Below are 26,872 nucleotides of genomic sequence, written 5' to 3'. Positions count from 1 at the left end.
ATGGTCTGTCACTTCCTGTTGCAGATTCGGGACAGCTGACAATTGGACAAAAAGCTGACGGAGGTTTTATTCTACTGTGAAAGCTACTGTGCAGTGGCTGTGGAAGCAGAAAAAACATTTTTCAGTTGTTTAGTCGCGTCTGACTCTTCATGATCTCATGGACCATAGCGCGCCAGGCTTTTCTGTCCTCCACTGCCTCCCAGAGCTTGATTATTTTCATGCTCATTGTTTCGATGATGCTATCTATCCATCTTGTTTTCTGTCGTCCTCTTCTCCTTTTTCCTTCCGTGTTTCCCAGCATCAGGGTCTTTTCCAATAAGTCCTCTCTTCGCATTAGGTGGCCAAAGTATTTGAGTTTCAGCTTCAGGATCTGTCCTTCCAGTGAATATTCAGGGTTGATAGCCTTCAGGATTGAATGGTTTGTTCTTCTTGCCATCCAAGGGACTTTCAAGAGTCTTCTCCGACACCATAGTTCAACCCCATAGTTCAAAAGCATCAATTCTTTGGCGTTCAGCCTTCCTTATGGTACAACTTTTACAGCCATAGGTTACTACTGGGAATACTTTATGGCACTTTGTCGGTAGGGTGATGTTTCTGCTTTTTTTTTATAATGTTGTCTAGGTTTGCCATTGCTTTCCTCCCAAGAAGCAAGCGTCTCTTAATTTCATGGCTACAGTCACCGTCTGCCATTAACTTGGAGTCAAGGAAGATAAAATCTGTGACAGTTTCCATTTCTTCTCCTTCTATTTGCGAAGGAGTGATGGGACCAGTTGCCATGATCTTAATTTAGTTTAGTGCGGAGGCCGACCAGCCTCCACAGTTATACAATATGGCTCGGCTGCACGAATCACCATCATGGCATGTCGGTACCATGGACAGCCACTAGGGGGCACCCCCCCCCCGCTCGCCTCCCGAGCCGATGCGAGTGCCCAGCTGGAGTCTAGGAATGAGTACCAGAAGGGGAGACTAGGAGTGAGAGCAGGAGGGGTATCAATTTGGAGACAAGCAGTGATTACAGGAATAGAAGGCACATGAGGGGTCTCCAGCTAGAGACTGGGAGTGAGGACAGGCTAGAATTCCAGATGGAGACTAGAATAGACCATAGGTGGATCCTTCATATGGAGACTGGGAATGAGAACAGAAGGGGGCTCAAGCTGCAATCTTGAGGTGAGCACAAGCAGAAGCTCCAGATGGGGACTAGGAATGAGTACAGAAGGAGATTTAGAAGAAAACCCAGAGGCTTGAAGTAAGCACAGGATGGGTCTCTAGATAGAGACAAGGAGTGAACACAAGAGAGATTTTTTAACTGGAGACTAGGAGTGATGACAAGAGGGAGCTTCAAATGGAGCCTAGGATTGAGTATAGGTGGGCCCTTCAGTTGGAGACTAGGAATGAGAACAGAAGGGGTCTCCAACTGCAGACTAAAAGCAGAAGCTTCAGTTGGAAACTAAAAGTGAGCACAGGAAGCAAATAGAGACAAGGAGTGAACACAGGAAGGGCCTCCAGCTGTAGACTAGAGGTGAGCACAAGAGGGGTCTTAAACTAGAAACAAAGAGTAAACACAGGCATAACCTCCAGCTGTAGACTAGAAGTAAGCACAGGAGGGGCCTAAAGCTAGAGACAAGGAGTGCACACAGAAAACACCTCCAGCTGTAGACTAGAAGTGAGCACAGGAGGGGTCCTAAACTAGAAACAATGAGTGAACACAGGAAACACCTCCAGCTGTAGACTAGATGTGAGCACAGAAGGAGTCTTAAGCTACAAACAAGGCGTGAACACAGGAAACGCATCCAGTTGTAGACTAGAAGTGAGCACAGAAGGAGTCTTAAGCTAGAAACAAGGAGTGAACACAGGAAGCACCTGCAGCTGTAGACTAGAAGTGAGCACAGGAAGGGCCTAAAGCTAGAGACAAGGAGTGAACAGAAAGGGCCTCCAGATGTAGACTAGAAGTGAGCATAGGAGGGGCCTAAAAGCTGGAGACAAGGAGTGAACACAGGAAGTGCCTCCAGATGTAGACTAGAAGGGAGCACAGGAGAGGATTCCAGTTAAAGAGGAGAAGTGAGCACACGAGAGGTCTCCAGTTAAAGAGGAAGTAAATCATGATGGGTTTTACTTCCTCGTTTCCCTGCAAAGGTAAAGCACAATGGGCTACAATGCATCGCATAGTATCCCATTATGTGACACTTACCTGCAGAAGCCCGCAATGTCCCCGTCTTCCTTGCTAGCAGCAAGCATCCTCTTCCTTTCGGGGGCCACAAACTCCGGCTCTGTGACCGGCTGGAGTCGCGTGACGTCACTCGTGCGCATGTGAGCAGGAGCCGTCAGTCACAGCATGACCCGAGCTATAAACGGCACAGCGTGCCCCTTCTAACTCCGACGCATGTTCAGAAGAAATCACTGTACGGCGATTTGCAAATATCTCCTAGACCGTGTAGGTCTAGGAGATATTTCAAGCACCTACAGGTAAGCCTTAATCTAGGCTTACCTGTAAGTTAAAGTGGTCTGTAAGGGTTTACAACCACTTTAAAGAAAAGGAGTGAAAGCAATAGGGGTCTCCTGAGGGAGACCAGGAGTGAGCACAGGATAGGACACCAATAGCTGTACCATGTTTCCTACAACATTATAATACCAAACTGCAGCTAAAATATTTGTGGGGCTTTATTAAAGACTGCACAGCTTGACAAAGCATATCTCTTTACGTTTACAGACAGGTAAAGAGCGCTATAATAACTGAAGATAAATTCTTCCTGATAATTCCCTTTTGAGTGAATAATCTTCCTAAAAATAATAATGGACAGACTCCCTTTAATGCACTATGATTATAGAATTACGTGACACGTTCTGCTTTGATGCTTACTGTTTCTTTTTTCAACATCTAACACCAAGGCCAATTACCTTGGCCCCAGCGAGTATAACTTGTGTCTTCCCGCTGTTCATGTAGTGTGCAGGAGTCAGCTCCGTGGTCATTTATCAGTGTTGTGAGCAAAATGCCTCAAACACATACACTGTGCTGATCCCCAGCAGCTTCACAGAGAGGCAGCAGCTTACAAGTCTCCTGGATTTGCTTTGCTGGGATTTTGTAGCTTGAAAACGCTAATGAATAATTCTCCTATTATTTTTTTCACTGAAGTCATGTTCAGGGAAAGTGTGACTTGCATGGCATAATAGCTGTAGGAACACCAGCAGCATTTAGAGCTCAAGAGTTTTAACATTTTAACCAATGTACACTGCCTATGTACACTGTCTATGTACACTGCCTATGGACACTGCCTATGTACACTGCCTATGTACACTGCCTATGTACACTGCCTATGTACACTGCCTATGTACACTGCCTATGGACCAGACCAATTTTTACTTTGCTGCTATGGGCTTTGATGTCATTATGTAATTTTTTTAGGACAAACTTGGCTTTCTTATAATGATATTGGCTTGCAAAAAAATATTAAATTTTTGTATGCAACCCATAGACAAATGTCCTTTCTTTTTGATTGGAGTTGGTTAAAAAAAATAAAAAAAAAATAGTGATTTACCATCTGTCCCTCTCAATATGACACTAAAATTAAGATTCTGAAACAAAGCATTGCACAGTTATTTACACATTATATAAAAGGTTTTTTTTTTTTTTTTTCAATTTTGCCATGCTAAAAAAACAAAATAAATGAAATAAAATAAAATCAAAAAAAGAGTTTAAATATAAATGCTTAAATATTAGAATAAAAAGAATTCAGCAGGAAAAGGGGAAGAATAACTTAAGGCAACCTTATTTAAGGGGGCGTGGTCTGAGCATGGCTGAGTGAGGACATACGAGACACGAGCTCCCGACTTTCCACTAGCTCCAGGATAATTAGCTCTGTCAGGCATCAGGGTCAGGGGCATGCACTCAAGCAGTCAGCAGGAGACTAAAGCTGGTCATACACCTATAGATTATCTGCAGATTTTCTATGGTTAGATAGAAAAAGTGGGAGATTCCTCCATCCACACAGTTTAGCGAACATGGAGAAATCTGTTGCACTTTTTCCATCTAACCATAGAAAATCTGCAGATAAACTATAGGTATATAGATCAGTAACTAAATAGTAGCGCAATAGGAATGGTCCGCGCCGGGACAGGAAGAGGCATAGACTCCCATGGGAGACTATGCCCAGAAGTGGGTGCAAATACCTGTCTTAGATAGGTATCTGCACCCCCCTCCCCCCTGAAAGGTGCCAACTGTGACACCGGAGGGGGGGAGGGTTCCGATGAGCGGAAGTTCCACTTTAGGGTGGAACCCCGCTTTAAGTGGTTAAGGGAGGTGTCTATTTTGATTTCTAAGATTCCATGGTCATGCTCAGGATCTCTGGCAAGTTTGGGGGGTAGGGGTTACTTTGGCCACTTTCTACGCTCCTAATACTCAGCAGGATCTCTTTTTCAGAAAACTTTTGGATGAACTCTCGGGATCTCTGGAGGTCAGTTGATCCTGGGGGAGGGTTTTGATATCCCCCTTATTGCTAGGAAGGATACCTACTCTGGAGTTTCATCTGTGCATCCGGGGGCATGGAAACGGATCTATGGGTCGCTCCACAGAGCAAGATTATTGGATGTATGGTGTCTTCTTCATTCTGGGGAAAGAGGCTATTGGCTATTTTTACTATTCAGCTCCACATAAGACATATTCCCACATTCTTTTTTTTTTTTTATTCCACATAGTCAAATGCATTCAGTGGTTAAAGCTACTGTTGGGACGAACACCTGGTCAGACCATGCACCAATTTCTTTGAAATACAACCTTTCAGATAGTTGACCCCCTGGTCCTGCGATGTGGAAACTTAATGAAAGCCTCCTACAGGACCCCTCTGTATTAGAGGATGTCCTTAGAGATGCGACATGGTATTTTCAGTTTAATGATGCGCCCAAGTGATCTGGGAGGCTCACAAAGCAGTGATACGGGGGGGGGGGGGGGGGGGTCCCAATTAAACATGGGGGTAGGATTAAACAAGAGAGAGAAGTAAAGCTAACATCCCTATTAACAGATATCCAGCAACTAGAGGACCTGTACAAATGGGCCTCCACCTTGGTTGTGGAACAGGATCTCTTGACCGCCAACAGGCAGGTCAAAGATCTACTTTTATACAAAGCTAAAAAAGGCAATAGAGGTAGGACAAAAGCAGAGCTATGAGTGTGGTAAACAACTAGCTAGCTCCGAGGGAACAGTAATTAAAGAAGTATGTCCCAATGATTATGAATGCAGAGAAGGCCTTTATTCAGCTTAATTGTCAATTTATATTCTCGGTCATGTAGGGGTGAGAGATAATGAGCCCCTTGGTGCTTCTGTGATCTCCCGTCTATTATTAAGACACATTCATTGATAGGACCTTTCTCTACGTATGTGTTTCAGGCTTATTTCTAAAGATAAAATATTGTCAATAGACTCCCGATTATTCCCAATTTTGGGGACCCACAGTTTGAGCCAGTCTTGAGGAGGGATGACTTTTGGGGCATTGATGGATCAAGGGCTCTTTCAGGCCTCTCATTTTGTGACACTGGGATCCACACCATATCAATTGGATTTCTGGCGAGCAGCGCAGCTGACACATTTTCTTAACACTTTAACCTTTTCAGGTAGTTTTGTGCGTAACTTAACACCATTTGAAGAATATTATAATAGGAGCGGCCCACTCCCTCAAACCCCCCTCAAAGATGTATGCATTGCTGGTCGCACCTCAGGAGGATTTCCAACTGCCTTTTTTTAGGAGACGGGAGATGGATTTGAATAGAACCTTTTTGAAGGAGCAGTGTGCTAATACCTAATACATTTGAATCCTCAATTTGAACAAAAATGCCGGAAACAAACTTTAAGATCTTGTCTCAGTGGTATCGTACCCCGGCCTTTTTTATAGATGTTACCCGGAAATATCTGATAGCTGTTGGCATTGTAGGGAGGAGAGTGGGACGCTATTGCATGTCTTTTGTTCCTGTCCCAGAATTAGGGGGTTCTGAAGAGAGGTCCGGAGACTTATTAAAAAATTTAGTAACCAGGAGATTCCTAAGGACCCGGCTTTCTTTTTATTACATGATTCTAAAATGCTAGATAAGAAGTATAAGGAATCTATCTTATGCCATCTCTTAAATCTTGTATTCCGATACCTGTAAGCAAACCCAACCCCCATCGGTAGGAAGGTGGCTTAAAGGAGTAGAGGAGTTGAATCGTATGGAAGAGTTGGTTTGGACAGCCCGGCAGAAGCGAGGGATATATCTGAAGACATGGTCCTTATGAAATCTTTTTATTAATACAAAGGAGGGAAGAACTCTCATAGATATGAGTTCTTATAATTGAAGAAATAGAGATGCTGTTTTTGAGCCCCCAGACCGGGATTGGCAATGTTAGGGAATCGCCCACGGGTAGGGGAGGAGAGGAAATGTTTAGTTGGGAGGGGGTGGGGGTTTGTCCTTTATTTTGTTTGTTTGTTTTGTTTGCTTGTTTTGTTTTGAATAAAATAGGTAGGAGGAAAAGAACTGATATTTATAAACTATACAAGGAGACCCCCCAAAGCCCAGGGGGGTTAGGACCCTGGACCGAGGTTGGTGTCTCTGAGTGCATCACCGAGGAGAGATGGTTATTCTGGATGCTGGAGTTGATATATGTTCTTTATGTTCTAGGAAAGTTGAACCTGGTGTATAGGAGATAGATACCAATACTGTGTATTTTTGTTATTGTTGCGGAAATTTTATTTTTTATTTTTTTCTTACAGATAAAAAGTTAAAAATAAACTTTAAATTAATTAGGAACAAATTAAATAGGAAAATACTATTAAATAGGAACAAAATAAATGTTTGCAAACTTTTTCTTTTTTTTTTACCTTGTTGGGTTTCTGTAACTGACATCATATGGAGTTGGAAGCTTGTCCCAATGTTCTGTAGATGAATAAATGAGTAGATATAAAAGTAACAGTGTTACTTTGTATCTCTCTATCTTGTGTCTGAACAATGTTTATAAATAAGGTATGTTTTTAGGAGCAACAGCTTCTAAAGCTTTGGATTTACATAGCAACTCCCGGCCGTCATTTTGTCAGCCAGGAATTTTCAGCAATTGCGAGGAAGGGAGCAACAGAGGGACAGAAGGACATAATGTAGTACACACGCTCTCTGTACTTAAATTTTTTTTGAGCATGTGTAGTATGTTCAGTGTGCACAAATGGTTAAAGGGTAAGTTCACCTTTTGTACACTTTTTTTTTCTCTAAATTCCAGCTCCCCTATGCACCAATATATCATTCATGTACTGTTTTTGCAAAAATATCAAAGCTTTGAGGTCAGCTGGTCAACTGCTTCCTGTGTCATGACCTAAATTCTGATCAGGAAGAAGAAATTTCTATTGGAATTGTCTGGAAACGTGGATTAGGACAAGAAAAGTAAGTGACTTTAAATTTTATGGAAAGCTTTGATATTTTTGTAAAAACAGTACATGAATTCTATATTGGTGTATAGGGGAGCTGGAATTTAGAATTTAGAAAAAAAAAAAATGTACAAAGTTGAACTTACCGCCATAACATTAAAGTTATTTAAAAAGAAGACTATATGCACATGTAAAACATCTCTATCCCTCTGTATCCCACTTTCTTTAAACTTTTCTCCTTTATAGTTTATGCCTCTCTCTCTTTTTCCCACTGACTCTTTATCTATATATACATACACACACACACACACACACACACACAAACATATATATATATATATATATATATATGTATATGAGCTGTCACCTCCATGAGTGCACGCAGTTAAAATGGTTGTAAAAGTAGAAGTTTTTTTTTTTTTTGACTCAATGCATTCTATGCAATGAGGTAATAAAAAAAAACTTCTGTGTGCAGTGACCCCACCCCCCCAAATACTTACCGGAGCTCAAGCCCAATGTAGCACTGTGCTGGAGAGCGGCGGCTCTTTTCGCTTTCTTACTCCTTACTGGCCATGGAGGCCATGTCAATTACAGCCTGTAAAGAGGGAGCGAGGGGCGGGGGCCGAGCCACGCTGTGTGTGTCAGTGGGCACACATGGCACGGCTTGGGATCAAGCAGCTTTGCTATGGGGGAGAGCAGATAAGTATAACAGGTTTGCTATTTTTAAAAAATAGATTTACGATCACTACCCACTGCTCCCATAAATAGAAAAGCAGTCCACAGCAGTAGTTCTACAGAACCTCAAATTATTTGCTTAATTGTTTTCAAAATCCACAAACTTCACATGTAAGGAATCAATATGTACAACATTTTGTACTTTCTCAAGTAAAGCATGTATTAAAACTGAACCTACCCTGTTTCCCCTGAAAATAAGACCTAGTGTAATTGTTGGTGATGGCTGCAATATAAGCCCTACCCCCCAAATAAGCCCTAGTTAAAGTCCTTGTAGATCTTATTTTCAGGGTAGGGCTTATTTTCGGGGAAACAGGGTAAGGCTTATTTGGGGGGTAGGGCTTATATTGCAGCCATCACAGACAATCACGCTAGGTCTTATTTTCGGGGAAACAGGGTAGCACTCTTATGCCACATACACACGGATTTTTTCGGACGGATTTTGGCCCAAACTTGTCTTGCATACACACGGTCACACAAAGTTGTCGGAAAATCCGATCGTTCAGAATGAGGTGATGTACAAAACGTATGACAGGACTACGTAGTGGCCAGTACCCAATAGCTTTTTTTTGTGTTGGAATTCTCTAAACACGATCAAAAAAAGTCCGATCAGATTTTGTTGTCGGAAAATTTTAGATCCAGCTCTCAAACTTTTTCCGTCAGAATTTCCGGCAGAAAAAGTCCGATAGAGCCCACACACGATCGGATTTTCCGACAACATAATCCGATCAGGCATTTTCTGTCAGAATTTCCGACCGTGTGTATGGGGCATTAGTTGTGTGTTATTTGCAACTGGCAATATGCAACACCTGCACACACATCTTTCAATAACTTTGTGTCACAGAACGGCTCCCGCAGAGCGATATGAATGAATCAAAGAAATGACAACTGTATAATAACATTAATTAAAAAAAAAACACTTAAAAGAATTTCACAAAGAGTAGAATAAATCCAAGTCAGCATTTAACCTTTTGGGCTGTGTAGTGTCCAGCTCAACTATCCATTTATTCCCATTCCCGTATATGTGCCATCTGGTGCCACCCTTTGGTTGTCCTGTTTGACAAATCCCAGGACTGACACCCGGTAATGGTCATCATATGGAAGTGTCACAATAAACTTTACACTAATTATCAAGCTGATTAAAATAAGTATTGCTTTTATGAGCAAATGAGAGTAGTCTGAGCAGCAGCTCTTATTCTTTTTAAGGAGGTGCTCAAATATTATTTATCATTTCCGATTTTTTGAAGCTCTCTTTTCTAGTTTGCAGTAGTTATGTCAGTGGCACCCACTCCTGGTGAGATAAAGCTGTGATTCTCAACCTCGGTCCTCGAGTACCCCCAACGGGCCATGTTTTCAGGTTTTCCTGTACCTTGCACAGCTGATTTAAATCAGTGACATGCAGGCCCGGATTGGCCATAGGGCACACCGGGCAATTGCCCGGTGGACTGCGGCCGCCGGGCTGCAATCCATGCAGGGCACAAGGCTCTTTGAGACGCGTCGCTCATGCAGCCTCTCCGCGGCAGCTCGGCTCAGCCCATCGGCGCCGGGGGAACGAACACATAGATGGGGGTGGAGCTAGATGAGAAGCCTTCGGCCTCTCCGCGGCTGCCCGTATAGGTCAGCCATCGGTACCAGGAGGCGTGACTGCAAAGGGGGAGGAGCCAGAGCAGACACCTGCTGCTGATTCCTGAAAACTTGAAACCGAATAACAGAAAATGTGAGTGCAGCCCCGTGCTCTGCGCTCACCCCCTTTACCAGGATATGAGGAGCGGTGGGGGCGGCTGCATATAGAACAATCATTCTCTCCATCTTCCTCCTGCAGTATCGGAATGCCTGCGAGAGGTAGAGGAGAAGCAGTAGACTGCAGGAGGAAGATGGAGAGAATGATTGTTCTATATGCAGCCGCCCACCACCGCTCCTCATATCCTGCTTATTTCTGCTGCCCCCCCACACCACCCATACTCTTTGCCTCCTCATGTTCTCTGCCACCTCCAGTGCTTTCCACCTCCCCCTGCTCTCTGCCACCCCCCAGTGCGCTCCACCTCCCCCATGTTCTCCGCCGCCCTCCCTGTGCTCTCCGCCACCCCGTGCTCTCCGCCACCCCCGTGCTCTCCGACACCCCCCATGTGCTCTCCGCCACCCTCCCTGTGCTCTCCGCCACCCTCCCTGTGCTCTCTGCCACCCCCTGTGCTCTCCGCCTCCCCCCATGCTCTCTGCCGCCCTCCCTGTGCTCTCTACCACCCTCCATGCTCTGCGCTCACCCCCCGGTGCTGTTCATATCCCCCCACGCTTTATACTTCCCCCTGTGCTCTCCACATCCCCCTCATGCTCGCTGCTGCCCCCTCATACTGTCTGCTGCCCCCCTGTGCTCGCCACCTTCCCCAGGTGCTCTTCACCTCCCCCCATGCTCTACACCACCCTCCCTGTGCTCTCCATCTCCCCCCATGCTCTCCACCACCCTCCCTGTGCTCTCCATTTCCCCCCATGTTCTCCACCACCCTCCTTGTGCTCTCCACCTCCCAGCACGCTCTCCACCGCCCTTCCTGTGCTCTCCACCTCCCCCCATGCTCTCCACCACCCTTCCTGTGCTCTCCACCTCCCCCCATGCTCTCTCTGCCACCCCCCCATGCTCTCCGCCACCCTCCATGCTCTGCGCTCACCCTCCTGTGCTGTTCATATCCCCCCACGCTCTCCACTGCCCCCTGTGCTCTCCACATCCCCCTCATGCTCTCTGCTGCCCCCTCATGCTGTCTGCTGCCCCCCTGTGCTCTCCACCTTCCCCAGGTGCTCTTCACATCCCCCCCATACTCTCCACCAGCCCCCCGTGCTCTCCACCTTCCCTCCATGCTCTCCCCAACCCTCCATGTGCTCGCCACCCCCATGCGTTCTTCACATCCCCCATGCTCTCCGCCACCCTCCCTGTGCTTTCCAGCCCCCCCTGCTCTCCACTTCCCCCATGCTCTCCGCCACACTCACTGTGCTCTCCACTGCCCCCCATGCTTTCCACCAGCCCCCCTGTGCTCTCCACCTCCCCCCATGCTCTCCACCGCTCTCCCTGTGCTCTCCACCTCCCCCCATGCTCTCCACCGCTCTCCCTGTGCTCTTCACCTCCCCCCCATGCTCTCCACCACCCTCCCTGTGCTCTCCACCTCCCCCAATGCTCTCTGCTGCCCCTGTACTCTCCACCCCCCCCATGCTCTCTGATGTCTCTTGTGCTCTTCTCTCCCTCCCTATGCTCTCGTCCCACCTCATGTTCTCAAGGTTCTTCCCTGTAGTCTCCATCCCCCCATGCTCTTTCCTGGTCTCACCTTACCTCCCCCCCCCCCCCCCACACCTCTGCTGGGTTCCCCTCTCACCTCTCACAGGGGATCTGTCAGGGTGGAGAGTGGGAAGGGGCCGGTTAACATGTCATGGGGTGCTCAATCCAAAATGCCTGGGCCTATTTTTTGTCCCAGTCCGGGCCTGATGACATGGAATTGATAAGAGCCATTTATCTAAGGGAAGTTCCTAAAACATGGCCTGTTGGGGGTACTTGAGGACTGTGGTTGAGAACCACTGAGATAAAGGATGCATGTATCTTTATTGATTTGGCCATGTTGGAACATTTGAAATTGAATATATATACCGTATATACTAATATAATGTATATTCTACACTGGTATATGCTGAAATACAATACATCAGCTTGTTGTTTTAACTAGTTCTCTAGTGTATGTATTGAGAGTTTCATGTATTGATTAATAAACTGATATTTTATGTATAACCTATCTATATCCCCTTTTAAATGATTCTTCTTTGTTTTATTTAGGGAAAGCCAGGAGAACCAGGCCTGGTGGGAAGAGAGGGGACACGAGGACCTCCGGTGAGTACCTAGGTCTTGGTCTTTGTAGAGAGCTCATTTCTCCAAACCTTCTCAGATCTTCAATGAATGCTGTGCTGAAAGAAACCCCTAGACTGCCAAGGGTGACCTCATCTCCTGAAAATGCTACTTGCCTAGCCAATGCGAATTCACGATCATCAGTAAATGGGGTTGATTTACTAAAACTGGAGAGTGCAAAATCTGATGCAGCTGTGCATGGAAGCCAAACGGCTTCTAACTTCAGCTTGTTCAATTAAACTTGGACAAAAGTCCTGGAAGCTGATTGGTTTCTGTGCACAGCTGCACCAGATTTTATAGTCTCCTGTTTTAGTAAATCAAACCCACTGACTCAATACACGTGTGCAGATCACGAGTTCTGATTTCACTTGATATGTAAAGCAGTTAAAGAATTGGCGTGGTAGCCGGGCATCAAGTTTTTTTCAGGGGAAAGTCAGCACTTTCAGTACAATCTTTAAAAAAATCCTTTGAATACAGACATTCGACAGACAATATTCACATATTACAAACTTATAAGTTTACTCAGGAGAGCTTCATGATAGCAAAGTGATAGTCCGTCAAAGTCAAGACAAAGAAAAGGGTCATTGTAAATATAAGATGTCTTGTATCTGGCTGTGCTCTTTCATTTGGTAATTTTCTTTGTTTAAAAGATGTGATTAAAGTATTATAAAATGTATTATTATATGTATTATTAAATTAATAATAATAATACAAATAATAATACTCACACATATTATTAATAATAATAATAATAATAAGCATAATATTATTATTATTATTATTTTTATTTGTATTAGTATTATTATTATTATTAATAATAATAATAATAATAATAATAATTATTATTATTTTATAAAAATAATAATAATATTATTATACATTATTATTATTATACACAATTTATATAGCACCAACAGTTTACACAGTGCTTTACAATGTAAAGGGGGGACAGCACAATTACAGTACAGTTCAATACAGAAGGGGCAGAAGGGCCCGGCTCGTAGAGCATACATTCTAAAGGGAGGGGGTGGTGGTACAAAAGGTAATAGTTGCAGGGAATAATTTGATGGGGGTGGCTCGGGGACAGTTAGGTGGGTGTGGGATAGTATCTTTTATAAATAATATCATATAAATAAATATAAAATAATATATTAAATAATAATAATATTAATAATAATATATTTAATAATTTAATTAGTAATCATTAATAATAATAATTAAATATAAATAAAGATATTAAAATGATATCTTTATTATTTTTGTTGTAGTAGTTATTATATATTAAAAAATATATTATTATTTTGTATTATTATTATTACTATTGTACAGGATTTATATAGCGCAACAGTTTGCGCAGCACTTTACAGGGCAGACGGTACGGTTACAAAACAATTGAATACAGTAGGAATAGTAGGACCCTGCTCCTTAGAGCAGCCTTTCTTAACATTTTTACCCCAGGGGAACCCTTAAAACAATTTTCAAGTCTCGGGGAACCCCTGATAAAGCCCCTTACTTTGGTGGTCAGTGAGAAGATATACCCTTTTTTACAGTGGTGGTAAGAATGGCCCTCTTACAGAAAGCTATAAAGATCATTGGTGTCAAGTGGCATCGGCTCAGAAGTATGTAGGCACCATCAAACAGGAGGTAAATCAGCCACAGCTCAAGGAACCCCTAGCCATCTCTGGAGGAACCCTAGGGTCCCAAGGAACCCTGGTTGAGAATGGCTGCCTTAGAGCTCACATTCTGGGTCGGGGGGGGGGGGGGGTAATTTATTAAATATATTCTTCTTCTTCTTGTTATTGTTAATAATGTTAATAATAATACTAATACTATGTTAGAATAATAACAATAATATTATAAAATATATTGTTGTTGCTATTGTTGTTGTTGTTATTATTACGAGTATTGTTATGAGTATTATGGTGATTATTATTATTAATAATAATAATAAATATTCATCATAGTAATACTCATCATAATATAATAATAATAATGTATATTGATCATAATAATACTCATCATAATATGAAATAATAATAATATTAATGATGATGATGATAATAATAATAATAATAATAATAATAATAATCTTATATAAAATATTATATTATTATAAATTAAATATATAGATTGAAAAGATTCGTTAAAAAGATGTATAAAAGCGGTTTGTTTCATTTTTGTTACAGAAAAGCATGACAACTTTTGCCCATGTTTTTATTATTATATTAAAGAATTAAATAGACATTCTCCTGTATCTACCAATTATATCAGAAAAGGTCACCTCAAGGAACAAACACATGAAATCTGGCAGTGTAGGAGGAAGCAGGAAATGATTCATCATAATCTCTTGCTTGCCGGAGCCAAAAAGGTGTGCAGAGGGATCACACACTACCTGCTCATCAGTATTTCATCCAAGCATGGCCTTTGTGCCCGATTCCCCCCTCCATTTACTTGTGTTGGTACTTTGCTGATCTGGGAAGTGGGAACCCCTGCGCACCTATTGGAGGTTCTCACATACAGAAACCTTAAGGGTGCACTTACTTTTTTTATGGTACTTTAACGTCACGCGTTAGTGTGCGTTCTGTTAAATCAGCCCATTGAAATGAATTGAATTGAATTGAATGAGATGCCTGCGCACCCTAATGCCCGTACACATGGTCGGATTTTCCGATGGAAAATGTTCGGTGGGAGCTTTTTGCCGGAAATTCTGACCCTGTGTGGGCTCCATCCGACATTTTCCATCGGAATTTCCGACACACAAAATTTGAGATCTGGATCTCAAATTTTCCGACAACAAAACCCGTTGTCAGAAATTCCGATCGTGTGTTCACACAATTCCGTCGCACAAAGTTCTAAGCATGCTCGGAATCATGCAGAAGAGCCGCAATGGTTTTGAACTTCAATTTTCTCGGCTCCTCGTACGTCACCGTGTTCTTGACGTTCAGAATTTCCGACAACATTGTGTGACCGTGTGCATGCAAGACAAGTTTGAGCCAACATTCGTCGGAAAATATCCCATGGATTTTGTTGTCGGAACTTCCGATCAATGTCCGATCGTGTGTACGCGGCATAACGTGCCAAAAGTCGAACATGGACCTTATTTTGGTAATGCGACACACGACCATGGATTGTGGCACGCTGCAGCAGTGCCTTGTTGGAGCGCCTTTCAAAATAAATAACCCTTTAATGCAGTAATGTGTGTTAACAGGCGTTACCACAATGCTTTAGTGTAAATGGGCCCTAAAACAAAAAAAAATAAAATGGTCAGTTCTCTGATTGGATGAGGTGGACAGGCACAGCGGTGAAGTCAGGACCTCCACATTGCCTAATCTGAGAACGTCAGAGAACATTCGAACGTCCTCCAGCCAGGAAATGAGGTGGGGCTCTATTAGACTTTCTGAAGCTTCTAATGCACATTGTGAGAAGCTGACAGTGTGCGGTGAAATCAGAGGAAGCCATTTCAGTCCAGGAGAGGAGCCGGGACAAGTGTGCAAGACTGGAGAGAACCCCGGAGCTCGGCTTTGATGAGTCTATAAATGAGTGTCCCCGCCACTATCGGGCGTCTGCTGCGGTGACTCTACATTATGGAAAGCCTATCCTTACTGGGAAATAACTAATAATACGAGGTGTGATTGGAAGCTGTTATAGTGCAGACATCCCGATTGGTCTATCAAACCACCTGCATTGTGGGTGTGTGGGGCTTTCATCGCACCAAAAATAATCCAAAGATATGAAATTTGTACAAAAACTATTTATTACATCAAATGTAAGCTTGAACCATGGGGGGGACCCAAGGGGAACCCCACACACTCTCCTAAGTCGGGGCTTATTTACATTTGTGTCAATTTCAACACACATTAAAGTGCCTACTGCTTTAACATGCTTTTTTGATGTGTTTTTGATGCTTCAGCAATGCTTCAGTGATGCTTTTTTGAAGCTTTAATGAAGCTTGACAAATGCCCTATGTGTGTTACTTTTCTATTTTTCTATTTGTGCTAAAGGGGTCCGGCAGAACCCCAGCTCAGTAGTACCTCCACTCAGCAGATCCCTAGATCATTAGTACCCCTGTTCATCAGATCCCTATCTTATTAGTACCCTCATTCAGCAGATCCCCCGCTCATTAGTACTCCCAGCTCTGCTGATCCCCCACTCAGAAGTTTTCCCGGGTTCGCTGTTCCCCGCTCAGTAGTAACCTCCAGCTCTGCTGATTCCCCACTCAGTAGTGACCCCCAGCTCTGCTGATTCCGCACTCAGTGACCCCCAGCTCTGCTGATCCCCCACTTAGTAGTAACCCCCAGCTCTGCTGATCCCCCACTTAGTAGTAACCCCCAGCTCTGCTGATCCTCTGGTTTGCTGATCCGCCTCTCTCTCTGGTCCCCACTCACCTCCCGCTATTTTGTTCCCATATTGCTCACCACATGTGACATTGCTAGTTTCTCCTGCTCTGATCCCCCAGCTCTGCTGATCCATTCTGCTGAACCCCCAGCTCTGCTGATCCTCTGATTTGCTGATCCACCTCTCTCTCTGGTCCCCACTCACCTCCTGCTATGTTGCTCACCACATGGGATATTGCTATTTTCTCATGCTCCAGTCCCCCAGCTCTGCTGATCTGTTCTGCTGAACAGCGAACCTGGGGATCCTCCACTCAGGAGGATCCCCAGGTTCGCTATTCCCCCAGTCAGTAGTAACCTCCAGCTCAGTAGCAAACTCCAGCACTGCTGATTCCCCACTCAGTAGTAACCCCCAGCTCTGCTGATCCGCCTCTCTCTCTGGTCCCCCCTCACCTCCTGCTATATTGCTCCCATGTTGCTCACCACATGTGACATTGCTAGTTTCTCCTGCTCTGGTCCCCCAGCTCTGCTGATCTGTTCTGCTGAACAGCGAACCTGGGGATCCTCCACTCAGGAGGATCCCCAGGTTCCCTATTCCCCCACTCAGTAATAACCTCCAGCTCAGTAGTAAACTCCAGCTCTGCTGATCACACATGTTGCACATCACATGTGACATTACTAGTTTATCCTGCGCTGGTCCCCCAGCTCTGCTGAACAGCGAACCTGGGGATCCTCCACTCCAGGTTCGCTGTTATCCCCAGGTTCACTGTTCTCCCACTCAGTAGTAACCTCCAGCTCAGTAGTAAACTCCAGCTCTGCTTATCCCCCACTTAGTAGTAACCCCCAGCTCTGCTGATCCTCTGGTTTGCTGATCTGACTCTCTCTCTGGTCCCCACTCACCTCCCGCTATATTGTTCCCATGTTGCTCACCAAATTTGACATTGCTAGTTTCTCCTGCTCCGGTCCCCCAGCTCCGCTGATCCATTCTGCTGAACCCCCAGCTCTGCTGATTCTCTGATTTGCTGATCCGCCTCTCTCTCTGGTCCCCGCTCACCTCCCACTATGTTGCTCACTACTTGTGACATTGCTGGTTTCTCCTGCTTTGGTGCCCCAGCTCTGCTGATCTGTTCTGCTGAACAGCGAACCTGGGGATCCTCCGCTCAGGAGGATCCCCAGGTTCGCTATTCCCCCTGCTCAGTAGTAACCTCCAGCTCAGTAGTAAACTCCAGCTCTGCTGATCCCACACTTAGTAGTAACCCCCAGCTCTGCTGATCCTCTGGCTTGCTGATCCGCCTCTGTTATCCCCACTCACCTCCCTATATTGCTCCCATGTTGCTCACCACATCTGACATTGCTAGTTTCTTCTGCTCCGGTCCCCCAGCTCTGCTGATCCATTCTGCTGAACAGCAAACCAGGGGGGTCCCCCAGGTTCGCTGTTCCCCCGCTCAGTAGTAACCTCCAGCTCTGCTGATCCCCCACATAGTAGTAACCCCCAGCTCTGCTGATCCTCTGGTTTGCTGATCTGCCTCTCTCTCTGGTCCCCACTCACTTTCTGCTATATTTCTCCCATGTTGCTCACCGCATGGGACATTACTCATTTCTCCTGCTCCTGTCCCCCAGCTTTGCTGATCCTCCACTGCTCAGTCTTCTCTCTCAGGTCCCCATTCATCTTCTGCTATAGTGTTCCCATGTTGCACACCACATGTGCTGTCCGCTAGATGCTCCGCTCCGGTCTGGACCCTGCTCAGCTTCCTATTGCCCCACCAGATGTGATGTCTGTACCAGGCACTAACATAATATATATATATATATATATATATATATATATATATATATATATATATATATATATATATAAACTGGAAGTACTGATGACATCTTCGCTTGTTTGCTTACCAGTGCATCCTGGGATTTTTCATACCTGTAATACCTCCAAAACAAAGCTAATTCTGAATAAAAGCCCCTCAAAAGCTGCATGTGCACATAGCGAGCATTGTCATGGACCTCTATAGAGGCTTTGGAGATGGTTTGAAGCACCAAGAAAGCAACACGGGGTATAATTTTTGAAGCAAAGCAAAAGCAACGTGTGAACAGGACTGTAAGCTCATTTAATTTATTTAGTGACAGGCGCTTTGATTTGCATTCAGAGTGCTTTAAAAAAGCATGTCCAATGCCATATTTTTAAGCAAGTATACAACAAGCCCTTCAGATTCAACACTCTTCATCATATATGTTGATTCTTCCAACACGTTTTGAGTATCACTCGGCATCAGGGGCATAAGTTGAGCAAATTCAGAGAGATTTGTAGCTGTAACATCTACAGACAATTCTTAAAATTGATAGCCATGATGGTGCTGCCACAACCGGGAGAGAGACAACTATAAAAGCTGAGATCCCAAGGACAGCCTAAAAATCCTAAAAATGGCCCATGGTGGATCCATCCAGAGGCGTGACCGGCCACAACCATCCAGCACCAGGGAAGGCACATTCTGGGAAATACATTATCTCACAAAAGTGAGTACACCCCTCACATTTGTGTAAATATTTTGTTCTATCTTTCATGTGACAACACTGAAGAAATGACACTTTGCTACAATGTAAAGTAGTGAGTGTACAGCTTGTATAACAGTGTAAATTTGCTGTCCCCTCAAAATAACTCAACACACAGCCATTAATGTGAAAATGTGTGTGGCCACCATTATTTTCCAGCACTGCCTTAACCCTTTTGGGCATGGAGGTCACCAGAGCTTCACAGGTTGCCACCGGAGTCCTCTTCCCCTCCTCCATGGCGACATCACAGAGCTGGTGGATGTTGGAGACCTTGCGCTCCTCCACCTTCTGTTTGAGGATGCCCCACAGATGCTCAATAGGGTTTAGGTCTGGAGATCTGCTTGGACAGTCCATCACCTTTACCCTCAGCTTCATTAGCAAGGCAGTGGTCATCTTGGGGGTGTGTTTGGGGTCTTTATCATGTTGGAATACTGCCCTGCGGTCCAGTTTCCAAAGGGAGGGGATCATGCTCTGCTTCAGTATGTCACAGTACATGTTGGCATTCATGGTTCCCTCAATGATCTGTAGCCCCCCAGTGCCGGCAGCACTCATGCAGCCCCAGACCATGACACTCCCACCACCATGCTTGACTGTAGGCAAGACACACTTGTCTTTGTCCTCCTCACCTGGTTGCCCCCACACACGCTTGTCACCATCTGAACCAAATACATTTATCTTGGTCTCATCAGACCACAGGACATGGTTCCAGTAATCCATGTCCTCAGTCTGCTTGTCTTCAGCAAATTATTTGTGGGTTTTCTTGTGCCTTATCTTTAGAAGAGGCTTCCTTCTGGGATGACAGTCATGCCGACCAATTTGATGCAGTGTGCAGTGTATGGTCTGAGCACTGACAGGCTGACCCCCCACCCCTTCAACCTCTGCAGCAATACTGGCAGCACTCATACGTCTATTTCCCAAAGACAACCTCTGGATAAGACGCTGAGCACGTGCACTCAACTTCTTTGCTCGACCATGGTTGGGCCTGTTCTGAGTGGAACCTGTCCTGTTATACCGCTGTATGGTCTTGGCCACCGTGTTGCAGATCAGTTTCAGGGTCTTCTTATAGCCTAGGCCATCTTTATGTAGAGCAACAATTCTTTTTTTTCAGATCCTTTGAGAGTTCTTTGCCATGAGGTTCCATGTTGAACTTCCAGTGACCAGTATGAGAGAGTGAGAGCAATAAAACCAAATTTAACACACCTGCTCCCAATTCACATCTGAGACCTTGTAACACTAATGAGTTACATGACATCGGGGAAGGAAAATGGCTAATTGGGCCCAATTTGGACATATTCACTTAGGGGTGTACTCACTTTTGCTGCCAGCGGTTTAGACATTAATGGCTGTGTGTTGAGTTATTTTGAGGGGACAGCAAATTTACACTGTTATACAAGCTGTACACTCACTACTTTACATTGTAGCAAAGTGTCATTTCTTCAGCGTTGTCACATGAAAAGATAGAATAAAATATTTACAAAAATGTGAGGGGTGTACTCTTTTTTGTGAGATACTGTACATAGAGAGTAGAATGTAGTAGGTCAGTGCTCCAGATAAGCATCCCATCTCCAGGGAGGCGGCCACCTTGTATAATCTATGTACAGAGAGCAGACAGAATGATGGAGCTCCCCCTACGACCTGCGATAAAGCGCTCACCATCTCCATCCATTGGAAATCAATCTCCGCACTCTGAAGAAGACGAAGTCTGTAAATGTAGAATTGACATGTGCGCGGTTCCTGTGATTAGTGGAGAAGGAAAAGATTACATTCCCTACATACATTCCGTGCTTTATATACGACTCCTATTAACACTTTCGCTTGCTGCTGTTTAACCTCCATTAAAACTGCTGTGTGAGGTTGATTGATCTCGGCAATGGAAGGACAGGCTGAGTACTGTGAGCCCCTTACAGCCCCTTTGCTCCTTCCTTGCCAATTTAGAAATGTAAGTTGAAGGTGGCCACCAATTGTTTTGTAACTGCATAAAATTGTATGGAAGCCCCAACAATGGGTTTCCCCTTTTTTGCTTCCATTTGGTTTGTTAAAAATACTACTGAAAGCTTTTTGTTATATCTGCATGATAAGTGCAAAATAACACATGCTGATCCTGCCAGAAATCCAGAACTGTCCTGTGCACACTGCAACCTAATCCCAAGCAATGGCATAGGGCAGGGGGTCTCCAAACATTTAATTATGAGAGTCACGCCGTATTTCTTACAAATTTTCATGGGGCAAAAAAAAATTGTTTTATAAACCAATCAATAATAAATAATCAATAGGTTACATGCGGGTCCCCACCAGAGTCGTTCCTTACATGTGCATGCCCATCAGAACCCCTCTTACATTAGTGTCCCCATCAGAGTTCCCCAATTAGCATTAAGGTCTCCATCAGAGCTCCCCTTACGTCTGTCCTAGGAGTCCCCCTTACATTAGCGTCCCCACCAGAGTCCACATAAGAGCCCCCCTTACATCCGAGTCTGCCTTTGTTAGTCCCCCCTAACATCAAGGTCCTGATCAGAGACCTTCTTACATGATGGTCCCCATCAGAGTTTATCCTTACAGTATATCATGGTCCTCATCAGAGTCCCTCCTAACATACTCCCCCCCCCAGCTTACATGCAAAGACCCTCTCACATCAGAGTTTGCCCTAGAAGTCCCCCTTACATTAGGGTTCCCAAAAGAGTCCCCCCCCATTACATCAGGGTCCTCATCAGAGTCCCTCCTTACGTGCCCATAAGAGTTTCTCCTTGCATCAGTGTCCCCACAAGAGTTTCTCCTTACATCAGGGTCCCCATCAGAGACCTTCTTACATGATGGTCCCCAACAGAGTCCCTCCTTACATTAGGGTCCCCATCAGAGACCTTCTTACATGATGGTCCCCAACAGAGTCCCTTCCTTACATTAGGGTCCCCATCAGAGATCTTCTTACATGATGGTTCCCAACAGAGTCCCTCCTTACATTAAAGTCCCCATCAGAGACCTTCATATATGATGGTCCTCAACAGATTCCCTCCTTACATTAGGTCCCCATCAGAGTCCCCTCCGCCCTCTTACATGCAGGTCCACATTAGGAACCCTCTTACATTAATGTCCTCAGGGGAGTCTCTCTTACATCAAAGTCTGCTTAAGGAGTTCCCCCTTACATGAGGGTCCCCATTAGAGCCCCTCTTACATTCATGTCCCCATCAGAGTCCCACAATTACATGAGGGTCCCCATCGGAGACCCCCTAGTTTGCCCTAGGAGTCACCCTTACATTGGAGTAAGTTCCAAAGTCCCTCCTTACTTATGGGTCCCCATCAGAGTTCCTCACTACATCCGGGTCCCCATCAGAGTCCCTCTTACATTAGAGGTTCTCATCCCTCCTTACATCAGGGTCCTCATCGGAGACCCTCTTACATGATGGTCCCCAACAGAGTCCCTCCTTACATCAGGTCCTCCTTCAGAGTCCATCATTATATCAGAGTCCCCATCAGAGTCCCTTACCCCCTTACATTCAGGTAATCATGAGGTCCCCTCTTACATTAATGTCCTCAGAACCCTCTTACTTCATAGTCTGCTTTAGGGGTTCCCCCTTACATTTGTGTCCCCATCAGAGTCCCGCAATTACATGAGGGTCCCTATCAGTGACCCCCTAGTTTGCCCTAGGCATCGCCCTTACATTAAAGTTCCCACCAAAGTCCCTCCATACATCAGGGTCCCCATCAGAGTCCCTCTTACATTAGGGGTTCTCATCAGAGCCCCCTTTACATCAAAGTCTGCCTTAGGAGTCCAACCCTTACATTAGATTCCACATAAGAGTCAATCCTACATCAGATTCCCTATCAAAAGTCCACCCTTACCGTGATTACAAAGTGGCTGTAGTCAGTGTAACATCAGGGCGGGAGTCAAGATGTGGGGCAGGTATGGATGGAGGAAGTTCTGTCCTCCTGTTGGGGCAAGCATATCATTGGTTGCCAGCGATCCCAGAATCCAACTGACTTTGAGAAAGGCGGTGTAGGGGGTGTGGAACCTGTTATAAGCTGTGGGCCAAATTTAATCCTGTATGGGTTTGCCAGTTGGCCAGTGGGTTATAGTATAGAGACGCCTGTCCTAGAGTGACAATGTTTATTCACTGTACTGTATCTAGGGAGGAGCAGGGTTGTCATACTAGGACAGGAAGTTTGTTAGGTTTACAGAACATCTCTAGAACATAGCGGGGAAGTATTCTGTAGTCCTAAAACAATTCCTTTCCTAGGGTGGCAACTCAGCCTAAGATACAGTACAACAATGGAGCATTGTCACCCTAGGACAGGAAGTGGGTTCCTGGCAGAATCACCAAAAAAAAGGAAAAAATACCTGAAATAAAGAAAATGAATGCAGCCATCACATCTAAAGACTGGTAAGTTGAAGTATACACAATGTATGTTCTTGGGGTTGCACTTAAGTTGAGACCCTGGACCCAGTCTTCTGGCTTCAACCTGCCAAATTCAAAAGATTCAATTAACTCTAAGCTGTCTATAAGGGCTCACTACCACAGACACCTGACAGTCCTTTGGACGAAACGCGTCGGGAGTTTTAAAGACTTTTTATTCACTTTATTTGTTCACTGCAACATTGTATAAGGCTTGGTTAACACCTACAGGTGCAACCAAGTGTGGGGACATTCCTGTGCATCACGTGTAGGACAGCTCATTAATTTCAATGGCTTACCCTCTTTTCCAAAAACACACAGCACCAAATCACATGTTGTAAAAACATTTGCGTTTGCACATGCGTTTAACAACTAATGACACCCCCACAAGTCTGCTAAATGATACACAAAGGAGTCTATGTATAAAACGTTCTTTGTGCAGATTGGAAAAACATCCACATTTGTACTCAGAGACCCTTGTGGATAACTAGGGAATAGAAGGAAAGCTGGAAAGTGACCTGGGGTGTGCCCTGGTCACGAGGTCAGTATGCCTAAAAGGGGGCATGCTTAATGCCGCATACACAGGACCGGACTTTTCGACGGACTAGGTCCGACGATCTTCCCGACGGACTTTCGGCGTAGGTCCGATGGAGTTTCTGAACGAAACGGACTTGGCCCCACACGACCAGACTAAGTCCGTTTGTTTTGAACCTGATGATGTTAACGGGACTAAACAAGGAAGTTCAATAGACAGTAGCCAATAGCTGCCCTTGCGTCGTATTTGGTCCGTCGGACTAGCACACAGACGAACGGTTTTCCAGATTTTTAGTCCGTCGGATTTGAAACATGTTTTATTTCTAGGTCTGTCTGACATTTGGGGAAAAAAAGTCCACTGGAGCCCACACACGATCGAACTGTCCGACGGATTCTGGTCCGCCGGACCAAGTCTGGCGGAAAGTCAGATTGTGTGTACGCGGCATAAGAAGTAATTAGAAATAAAGACGTGGTGAAATTAAGGGAATGGGTGGGTGGGATAATACGAAAAGAAGAGACGACATAAGGGGGCTGGCCTTTTAAAGGCGAGGCTCCTCCTACAAATTCAAGCTGGCCTGCGCCCCGCCTTCCTACATGTAGAACAAGAGTTCCTGTATTCTTTCGAATATATGTAGCTCATGAGTCATTAGCACCACCTAGTGGCCGTAATGCTTTTGTTTAATAAATACCTCAATCAGGAAAAATCACATTATGGCCACTAGGTGGCACAGACGACATAAGAACCTATATTAGAGAAAATATTGCAATTTTCGTTCTAAACAAACGTTTCATACATAGACCCCTGTGTGTTGGTTGGAATTGGGCTTTGAGACGTACCATAATCTCTTCCTCAATGGCAATATAATAATTCTTTACCTAATATCCACATTTTAAAAAAAAAATGCCTTTCTATTTTTATTTTATTGTTTATTTTACTTCTCAGCTTGTAATTCTTCCCTTAGAAGCTAAAAAAAAAATACACAGAAAACCATAAATATAAAACCAGCTTGCCATGTATGAAACCAGCACTAGATAGGGGATAACAGGATGAGCAATAAACATATAAAGTGATAAAACAGTAGGATTTTATACCAAGAATTGCAGCTCTGATACTTCCTTTATGCTGTCAGGGAGCAGATCTGAGGGTTTTGTATTTCAGAGACAACTTATGTATTTAGGAAGTGCTGAGTGCAATAGTTCTGTAATGTTCCTGTCCTTGTGAGTTGCAGAAAACACATTTGCCTCCAAGTAATAAGCCAAACATTAGCTGCAAAATACATTGCGGAAATTGACCTCTTTTAATACCATGCAGTATTTTTTATTTCCCAAGCAACACCAACCCCTCCAACTATTTAATATGTGTGTGTGTATATATATATATATATATATATATATATATATATATATATATATATATATATATATATATATACACATACACACACGCATGTGTGTTTGAGATTTGGGGTTCACACAGGGCCGTTTTTAAGGTAGGGCAAAAGGGGCAGCTGCCCTGGGCCCTGTCATTGTTGTGGGGCCCAAAGCAGCTGCCTCATACTTGCCAACTATCCTGGTTTCAATTCCCTCGTCCTTTGAGGTTTTAGTTCAGTGATGTGCCCCAATATCTCAGTGTGAAGTGCCACTACTAATGCTGCCCAGCTCTGCCCTATTGTTGTGTACAGATGACTCACCTGCAGAATCTGTGTTTACATGTAAATTACCGGCATTCATATGTAAATATGGGCAGCCGGCGACATTGATATGTATATCATGCCCCCCTGAGGTCATATCCACAGTAATCTCTAGCAACCAATAAACAAGCAAAAATCATGTGCTGTAACCTCTAGCAACCAGTCAGTGAGCAGTAATGATACACTGTAACCTCTGGCAACCAATCGCAATAGCAGCCTGATCTGAGTCAGTAAACTGATTTTGAGTCTAACTGCTATTTATTGTATGTGTCAGAGCAGGCGGAGAGCAAAACTGCATGGGGGGGCCCCAAGAAAAGTTTTGCCCAGGGTCCAATCAATATTAAAGACGGCCCTGGGTGCACACCTTAATGCAATAGGATGCGCACACCTATGGTTCCTCTTTATTCTTTGGGGTGGTTCCTTTCCCTTTCACGGTCCTGTGGGACCAATCTTGAATGCCCACTCCCAGCCAGGACTAGAGCGGAATGCCCTACGTTGTGTTGACCAACAAGCCTCTCCCCTGCTCCCACCTTTTCCTCCTCACAGCTAAAGAGACTGCTTGGTTAGAAGTTGGGGGAAGCTGAGCTGAAGAATCTGAAGCTGGTGCCCTGGTTAATGGCAATTTATTTGTTTAAAAATAATGGAGCGTTTACCCACCACCCCCCATGCTTTTTTTTTTTCCCCCTCCTCTTACCTGTATTACTGGGTTATCTTCAAAATAGATACTCAACTGTGCAACGAAAACAACACATTCTCCAGCTGTGCTCTGCTGCTCAGGTGACATACGTAGCTTCATCTTGGTCCACCATCTTGGTCCTCTTCAGCTGGTTGGCTCTTCTGGGATCCAGGCAGCCAGCTTTCGATGTTGGGGGCCGATCCCGGTTTCCAAGGAAGGACCAGGGACATGTCATTCTGGTGTAGGGGGTGTGGGGCTAAAAAGGTGCCAGCCCAGCTCATAAAACAGCTTATGAATGGAAGAAAGATGATCCGGACAGCTGCATACATTTATTGCAGTAAATCCCTAAAATGACATACAATAGCACAGTGATGGCAGTGGGAGACTGAAGGTTGATGCGTTTCATGCCTGTCTCAGCACTTAGAGCTTAAGCACTGAGACAGACGTGAAACTGACACATTTCTGGTCTTGGGGGACCCTTACTAAAACCAAATAATCAGGGGTCAATGGGAAAAATGGCCATTACATTGGTGGTAAGTAGAAAGAATGCAACCCTTATGCCGCGTACACATTATCAGACTATCAGGTGGACTTAGTCCGGCGGACAAGGGGTCTTAGCCCTTGTACACACGGTCGGACATTCCGACGGAGAATGTCCAATCGGACCGCGTTGTCGGATAATCCGACCGTGGGTGGGCTCCATCGGACTGTTTCCGTCGGAAT

The 26,872-nt window shown here is 44.6% G+C and overlaps 1 protein-coding gene across 1 annotated transcript in view; it reads left to right on the top strand.

Moving 5' to 3' along the window:
- The window catches only part of LOC143997657 (uncharacterized), a 230,127-nt gene that overhangs the window by 137,152 nt on the left and 66,103 nt on the right, over nucleotides 1–26,872 (top strand). Inside the window, exon 24 of the mRNA XM_077493378.1 lies at nucleotides 11,914–11,967. Within this exon, the coding sequence (XP_077349504.1) occupies nucleotides 11,914–11,967 (54 nt within the window). The remainder of the gene's footprint in view (nucleotides 1–11,913; nucleotides 11,968–26,872) is intronic.

The sequence above is a fragment of the Lithobates pipiens genome, unplaced genomic scaffold, assembly GCF_037356315.1.
Source record: "Lithobates pipiens isolate NorthernLeopardFrog02 unplaced genomic scaffold, aLitPip1_a1.2 Scaffold_19, whole genome shotgun sequence".
Classification (NCBI taxonomy): domain Eukaryota; kingdom Metazoa; phylum Chordata; class Amphibia; order Anura; family Ranidae; genus Lithobates; species Lithobates pipiens.
Note: the sequence above shows the minus strand (reverse complement) of the source record. Positions and strands in the feature narration are given on the sequence as shown.